The sequence below is a fragment of the Chrysochloris asiatica genome, unplaced genomic scaffold, assembly GCF_000296735.1.
Source record: "Chrysochloris asiatica unplaced genomic scaffold, ChrAsi1.0 scaffold00055, whole genome shotgun sequence".
NCBI lineage: Eukaryota > Metazoa > Chordata > Mammalia > Afrosoricida > Chrysochloridae > Chrysochloris > Chrysochloris asiatica.
In genome coordinates, this window is record NW_006408573.1 from 18,096,247 (window position 1) to 18,104,212 (window position 7,966).

Sequence of the window (7,966 nt, forward strand, 5' to 3'; positions counted from 1 at the left end):
CTCTCCCCCTCCAGTGTCTATTTTATATTACAATGCAAGGAAAACCAAGATTCAAAAGACAGCCAAGCATCTTAACATTATTCCCCCCTTTTCCCCATTACAACCATGTCTCAATCTCTGTATCCCAGAGCCCTGTAGTTCCAAGGCTGTGCATACATCATTCTTTACCTCTTCCCCACTTAGCACATTCAAACATGCCTAATTGTTCTTCCATCTGCTTTGTTCTTCCATTCCCCTCTCCCTTCTTGTATATTGACCCCCTCCCCAGCACCCAAACTTTCCTGTGTCTAATCCCTGCCCGTGCTCCACCTTCCCCTCCCTCCCCTCACCCACCACCAACATCCCAGCAATCAGCAAAGAACAGGGGAACTTTTAAGCCAGAGATGAGGAGACGCTCCGAGGTGCACGCATTTTGATAAGGTATGGAGTGAGTTAGAGCCTGGTGTAAAACATGGGACATTCAGGGTTAAAGGACCAGCAGTTTTTTGTAGGTATGCTTAAGGCACTATTGAGGGCCAGAGGAACTCCTATTAAAGGTGCTCAGCTTGCTCAATTTTTAGACTTTGTACAAGATACCTGTCTCTGGTTCCCAAAGAAAGGGACTGTAAATTTGGATACCTGGGAAAAGGTTGGAAGGCAGGTGTGTGATTGGTATACTGCTGAAGGACCTGATAAGATACCACTTCATACATTTTCTCTCTGGAAGCTTATGTGTGATAGTTTAGATCCTCGGGCTAACTCTGAAAGGGTGGCCTGTAACTCACATCCTGAACTTGCAGAGCATTTGCAGCAGACAGTGCAGGGATGTAAAGAGCTACGGTCGCCAGAGTCATCGACACCGCAGAAGGAGGAGTTGGGAGAACAGGAAGCCTCCACTTGACCCCCAAACTGTTCCTTAAAGGAACAAAGGGATCCAGAAGCAGAGGGTTCCGACTCAGATTAGGAGAAAGAAATCAGAGATATGTGCCTCTCGGTTGACTATGACTTATCTCTGGCCAAGGGAACTGCTGCCAGCATGCAAAACTGAAAGTGCTGGGCTTAATGCCAAAAACAAGGGTGCTCTGCTTTGTCTCCAGTTCAAAAGGCCTTGAGAGACACAAGTTTGGCAGGGGAGGATATGAGGGTTTTTGACAAGGAGTCTATTTGGTACTAGAGAGGCCTGATCCTCAGAACCTGGGTAAATGCTCCAAGAACATCAGATCATCCCTTTCAAGACCCTGAAAGAACTTAAATCAGCAGTTTCTATGTGTGGACCTACCGCTCCTTTTACTTTAGGTCGGTTGGACACAATTGCAATTGAGGCCCTATGTCCATCAAACTGGCAGACTCTATCTAAGGTCTGCCTTTCACCAGGAGATTACCTTATGTACATAACAAGCTGGCATGAGTTTAGCTCTGAGCAAGAAGAAAGAAATTGAAACCATAATATTCCCATCACCTTGGGAATATTATGGGGATAGGAGATTATGCAGCAACAAACAACTCAGTAGCTACGTTTTACTGTTCAGACGTATCAGTAGATCAATATAGCTACACAAAGAGCTTGGAAAGAACTACCCACAAAGGGAGAAAAGTCTTTGGTCATATCTAGCATCAGACAAAGTCCTCAAGAGCCGTTTCAGGAGATTGTAGCTCGCTTGTTACAAGCAGTGGGACAGACTATCTCCAATTCCTAGGCCAGACAGCTGGGAGTGAAACAATTGGCTTTTGAAAATGCTAATAAGTATTGTAAGGTGGCCCTTTGGCCTCACAAGAAGAGGGCTAATTTACAAGAAATGATTAGGCTTTGTGCCAAAATTGGACCTTCTTACAAGCAGGGAGTGACACTGGCTACTGCCATGCAACAGGCCTTCCAAGGAAGGTGTGAACCCATATAGTCTAGGTCTGGTAAACAAGGTTTGGGATTTGAATCTGATCAGGATTTTCCTAGGGGCCTTGGTTGCTTCTCCTACCCAGGAAACAGCATCAAAGATCACTTGGCTGTCTGATGACCCAGTATGGGTAAACCAATGGCTCCTAACTAAGGAGAAATTGATTGCTGCTAAGGCCCTTATCAACGAGATGGATTAGCCAAATGGCAGCATCGGTAGACTCAAGTGTGGCAACAGTAGTGAGGTTGGCCCTGGATCGGGCTGTGTTTCGTTCTGCTGTGCGTAAGGTCACTATGGATTGGTACCGACTCAATGGCACCTAACAACAACAACAACAACAAGGCCCTAGTCCTAGGACAATTGAATGCAGGGCATATAAAGCCCACCCATAGCCCTTGGAATTCACTAATATTCCTTATTAAAAAGAAATCAGGAAAATGGCGATTGCTGCAGGACCTTAGGGCTGTGAATAAGACCATGGAGATTATGGGATCTCTTCAACCTGGCCTCCCAAATCCTACAGCTATTCTCTTTACATATCAGATGATTGTTACAAATCTTAAAGAGTGCATCTTTACAATCCCTTTGCATCCAGATGATAGAAAAACATATGTCTTCAGTGTCCCAACTGTTACTAATAGGGAGCCTCATTTGAGATTTCACTGGAAGTGTTTGCCCCAAGTTATGGCTAATAGTCCTTGTGTCAGGAATTTGTTGCTTCTGCAATTGCTCCAATAAGAGACAAGTATCCTGAGGCCTACGTGATCCATTACATGGATGACATTCTTTTGGGCCACCCTCTGGAAGGCACTTTACTGTTAATTTTTGGGGATATGCAATTAACTCTAGAGCAAGCAGTACTGTGCATTGCCCCCAAAAAGGTACAAAAAAAGTCACCTTTTTAGTATCTTGGCAGCATTATAGAAGGCAGGATTATTTAGCCACAAGCAGTTGCTATAAGATGGGATGTCCTGAATACATTTGGACTAATTGTTTCCTTATGTCTTTGATTATCTTCACACTTTTTTTGCTCTAGATGGGGACAAACCAATTGTTGTGCCTTAAATGGAAGACATGGACATTAAGTCAACAACAGGTCTCGCTGATTGGGTGGAAGGCAAGGACACTTCTGGAAGAGGCTGGAAGGAGAGAAAGTGGACACTGCAAATGAACAGGGTTTTTGCCTTGCTGTTAACAAGAACAGGACAAAGACTGGAGGGCAAAGTGGAGCCTGGGAGATTGGTGTGGGGTTGCAAGATGGGTTTGCAGCTGAAGAGACAGATGCAGTAGATATTAACAGGGCAGAAAAGACAGTCCTGAGGAAGTAGGAGGTGACAGGGACAGATGCCCATGGTACAAGATTTAAGGAAGCATTCACTCTGGGTCACTTGCATGACTCTGAGAGTGAGTGCCTCTTTTGACTTTGTGTCCTAGGCTCTCCCTTGCTTCACCCTAGTCCCAGTCCTGGTGGGCCCATGCAGAGCTAGGAGCATGACTGAGGTGCAGATAGTAGCTGCAGGGAGTTGGAAACTTGGCCATGCAGGGGCTGGAAGCTCTTCCTGATAGCACCTAAACTCAAAAGAGTGGGAATAGAGGAAATCCTGGTGTCCTGATGTAGGTGTTGAAGGCCCTAAAAAGAAGGCTTGGTGGAGAGCCTGCAGGAGCCGGGAGCAGATATGGCAGAGTGGCATGTGCCCTGGGAGGCACTTGAAGGGCTGGGAGTGTCACCAATGAGCAATGTTAGTTCTCCATAGCAGTCTCCATAGCCAGCTGTGACAGATGATTCAGCACTTTAAAACAAATTGCCATAGGCACTGTTTTCTGTAGCTACACCTCAGGACAGGACCTAAAATCTTTACAGAATAAACAAAGTGGAACACTGAGACTCGGACTGAAGCCAGCGAGGAGTGAAGGTCAGTGTAGGTCCAGAGACAACAGTAAAGAACACATCGGCCCTTTGTCTGCTCCCAGGACTGTGGGCCAAGGTTTAGGAAGAGAAAACCACCCCATCAGGAAGACTGCCAAGGAGAATTCAAGAAAGAAGCTGCAATGATTATTTTTGGCAGGAGGGAGGCTCAGTCCTAAGGCTTTTCTCTCCAGAGCTAGGTGCTATCTGAAACCCTGGGAGAGGGTCTGGCATTTTGACTTGGTGTGACTCTCACTCTGTCCTTTCTTAAGGCAGCATTTGCAGCTGTTTGAATCAGCAAATGTTTTCCAGCTCTCCTAGAACCTATGCTATGTCTGCAGCCTCCTACTGGGATTGACAACCATCTATGTTCTTGATACCGATGCTCAGAAGTGAGGTGTATCCTCCTTTGTACTGCTTAAGTGCTGTAGAATCCATTCCGACCCATAGCGATCTTGTATAGGGTTTCTGAGGAGCAACTGGTGAACTTGAACCACCAACTTTGCAGTTCAAAGCGATTTTGCAGTCAGCACATTAACCCACAGCACCATACCAGGACTCCTACTATCTCCTTTGTAGTTGTTCATTGTAAGTGCCATCAAGTTGGCTCTGACCCATAGCATCTCTGTATAGGGTTTACAAGGAGCTGCTGGTGAGCTTGAACCTCCAACCCTGCAGTTCAAATAGCTTTGCAGTCTGGCGTATTAATCCACAGTGCCACACCAGGACTCCTTCCTTTGTAGTAGGGAGTCCTTAAGACACCAAGAGACAGAAACTCAGACATACCCCTGTCCTGAGGCAAAACAGGTTTACATCCAGCTCTGGATTGGGATCTCATATATTTATACATATAACCTCACTTTAACCCTGTGAAGTGGGTCCTCTAAGCAGCAGTGTTTTTACAATGCAGAGAGTAGACCCAGAGCTGTGCACACTCACTTGGAGGAGTCAGATTTAACCCCAGAGATCTGGCTCTTGAGTCATGCTTTCTGGATTCAGGAGGGGATTGTTGGTTGTTAATATGAATCGTCCTGTCTGCCCACCCAATCCTCAGAAACTCTCAGAGGCCAGAGGGCAGTGCCCTGGTTCTGGTACATCATTTGAAGGTCTTCCCGTCTCAAGTCTTTTGGCCCATTGGCAACCCCTGGCTGAGGTTGGTGATACAGGCATTTTGTGGTGAGTGCACAGGGTCTCATGGAAGTTACAGAGCCAGAAGAACTGGGATCTGAACCGAGAGCTGCAGAGCTCCAAGACCAGACTCCTTCCTGGCCTCTGCAGGGCACTCCCCATCTCCTGACTACCTCCTGAATCGCCTAGCACAGACCTGGGCCTGGGGCTGGGCTCCAGCCAGGTAGGTGGGCCACGCTTTCATAATTCCTTCAGCTCAGTGGGGCTAAAGGGCAGGGATCTCACTGTACCCACCACTTCGGTGCATGGTCAACTGGGAACAAGGCACACAGAGATGGTGTCAAGAGCTGGGTGGAGGGTTCAGGTCTGGGTGGCCTGCCTGCTCCTGGCATTCCCTGCCATGGCTACTGGTAAGACTCTCATGCTGGGCCTTCAGGGTAGGAGTTTCTGTGTGGTGGGAGGATTTAGAGGAATGGGTCAGGAGAAGGACAGGGACAGGGAGGGGCGGGCAGTCTGTTCAGAGAAGGATGCCTCAATTGGGAAGGATATCAGGCATGGTACATCTTTTGGGTGGGAGCTTTGGTCTCAGCAGCTTGCTTGTACCCCAGAGTTGCTCAGCCAGTATTGTTCCTATCTAAATGATATCAAGTTAATCTGATTCATAGTGACCGCATAGACAGAGTGGAACTGCTGTCTCTTGGGTTTTCAAGACTATAAATCTTTACAGGAGCAGTCAGCCCCATCTTTCTCACATGGAACATCTGTGGAGTGGTGTGTGAACCAATTAGCTAACTAGTGGTTAGCAGCCCAAGGCTTAGCCCATTGTGCCAATAGGGTTGTTCTCTAGCAGATGAACAATTTGAGGTTCAGATAAGGCAAGTGGCTGACCCATAAGCCACAAAGCAAGTCCGTGGGTACCCAGAGAGCCTGTACCTAAATTTCACCTGGAGGGCAGTGGCAGTGATGGCCAGCCAGGGAGGAGGAAGATCAGGATGATAATGGGACTCTTCTCATGGGACTGCAGGGCAGATGAAGAGAATCATGCCTGACACAATAGGCACTCAGGGAGTGAGCCTTGAATTGATGGAAAACCTCCTTCCTTCGTGAGTACATCTGCCACCCCCAGGCCTGGAGGAGGCTGCAGACTCCTTCCCAACTCCTCTTCTCTCCCATCAGAACACAGAGTCTCTCAGCCTGAAGTGGACACAGCTCTGGGTCGTGTGCGAGGCCGGCAGGTGGAGGTGAAGGGTACAGCCCACCGAGTGAATGTCTTTCTAGGCATCCCATTTGCCCAGGCACCACTGGGGCCTGGCCGGTTCTCAGCTCCGCAGCCAGCACAGTCCTGGGAGGGTGTGCGGGATGTCAGCACAGCCCCTCCCATGTAAGTAGCCTGGTAGATATGGGTAAGCAGACTGACTGGCGTGGGGCCCTCTCCTGGGGCTGACCAGCTGGCACTTGGGTTTCTACTCTGGCCACAGGTGCCTGCAGAACAAAGAAAGAATGGACAGCTTCAGGTTTTTGCTGAACGGGAAGCACCAGATGTTCTCCATTTCCAAAGACTGCCTGATCCTCAACATCTACAGTCCAGATGGACCCACTGCAGGGACTAGGAGGCCTGTACATAGCCCTGAGAGCCCTGTCCCTCCCATGTAGCGCTGTCTCCCAGCCTGTCCCCTCTCCACTCTCCATCCCTGTCCCCTACCTGCCCCAGAGCTCCTGACCTTGTCCTGGCTTTGCTGTTGTTGTTATGTGCCGTGGAGTCAGTTCCAAAGCATAGTGATCCTGTACAGGGTTTCCGAGACTGTAAATTTTTATGGGAGCAGAAAGCCTCATCTTTCTCCCACAGAACAGCTGGTAGACTTGAACTGCTGACCCTGAAGTTAGCAGTCTGATTCATAACCACTACACTACCAAGGCTCCTTTTGCTGGCTCGGGGATGGCAAAATGGGACCCCAGGACCTGAGATCAGTCCCACGGCCATCTCTGTAGGTCATGGTGTGGATTCATGGGGGCTCAATGATGGTTGGTGCTGCCACCTCTCACGACAGGTCAGCCTTGGCAGCCTTCGGGGACGTGGTGGTGGTCACAATCCAGTACCGCCTTGGTTTCCTTGGCTTCCTCAGGTAAGAGGCAGCCCTGGAGGAGACATGGACTGATCTCAGGAGAGGTGGGGGCCAGAGACTGATTGGGAATCTCTCAGGTGGGGACGGTGGACTTAGGGTCTTCTCTCTCTGCAGCATGGACAAGGAAGGGTACTCTCTGAGGCCCCACTCTGGGGAAGAAGGCCAGTCAAAGCCAGAGTTGATAATGACTTTGTCTCTTGGGCAGAGGGTTTGGGCTCCTGGACTGGGTCACGAACCCAGTGTGGTGTGGGGTATAGAGAGCAGCTCCGGAAACCACCAAAGAGCTAGTCTTGGCTGTCTGTCCAGCCAGGCCTGCCCATACCACATGGGAGCATTTGCATGCCTATGCTCAGAGTCAGACCAGACAGTGGGCGCAGAGGAGGAACCAGTGTCCTGGTGCTGGTCTAAAGCAAGCCTGCAAAAGGCCAAAGAAAACCCTGTACAAAAATGAACTCAACATAAATTAAAGATCTAAATGTGAATCCTAAAATTATGAAGATCATCAATGAAAAAATAGGGATGAACGTGAGGGTGCTAATTCAGGGAATATACAGACTGCCACACATTTTGAAAAATACACAAACAAAAATAGACAAGTGGGACATACTAAAAATTAAAAACTTGTGTGCATCAAAAGACTTCACCAAGAGAGTAAAAAGGGAACCCACAGACTGGGAAAAAATCTTCTGCAACGATATATCAGATAAGGGACTCATCTCTAAAATATATAGGAAATTACTATACATCTACAAAAACAAGACAAATAACCCAATCAAAAAATGGGCACAGGATACAAACAGACACTTCACCAGGAAGGAGATCCAGGCAGCCAACAAACATATGAAGAAATGTTCACTATCACTAGCCATTAGAGAGATGCAAATCAAAACAATGATATACCATCTCACACCAGCAATAACAGCAAAGATCAAAAAAGT

The 7,966-nt window shown here is 48.1% G+C and overlaps 2 protein-coding genes across 2 annotated transcripts in view; both read left to right on the plus strand.

The window, feature by feature from the left end:
- Positions 1-6,290, plus strand: part of CES2 (carboxylesterase 2) — a 26,031-nt gene extending 19,741 nt beyond the window's left edge. Inside the window, exons 12-13 of the mRNA XM_006863638.1 lie at positions 5,095-5,315; positions 6,082-6,290. Coding sequence (XP_006863700.1) covers positions 5,095-5,315; positions 6,082-6,290 — 430 coding nt within the window. The remainder of the gene's footprint in view (positions 1-5,094; positions 5,316-6,081) is intronic.
- A 169-nt stretch (positions 6,291-6,459) lies between these two features.
- The window catches only part of LOC102832122 (carboxylesterase 3A-like), a 4,535-nt gene continuing 3,028 nt past the window's right edge, over positions 6,460-7,966 (plus strand). Inside the window, exons 1-2 of the mRNA XM_006863639.1 lie at positions 6,460-6,522; positions 6,895-7,028. Coding sequence (XP_006863701.1) covers positions 6,898-7,028 — 131 coding nt within the window. The 5' untranslated portion in view covers positions 6,460-6,522; positions 6,895-6,897. The remainder of the gene's footprint in view (positions 6,523-6,894; positions 7,029-7,966) is intronic.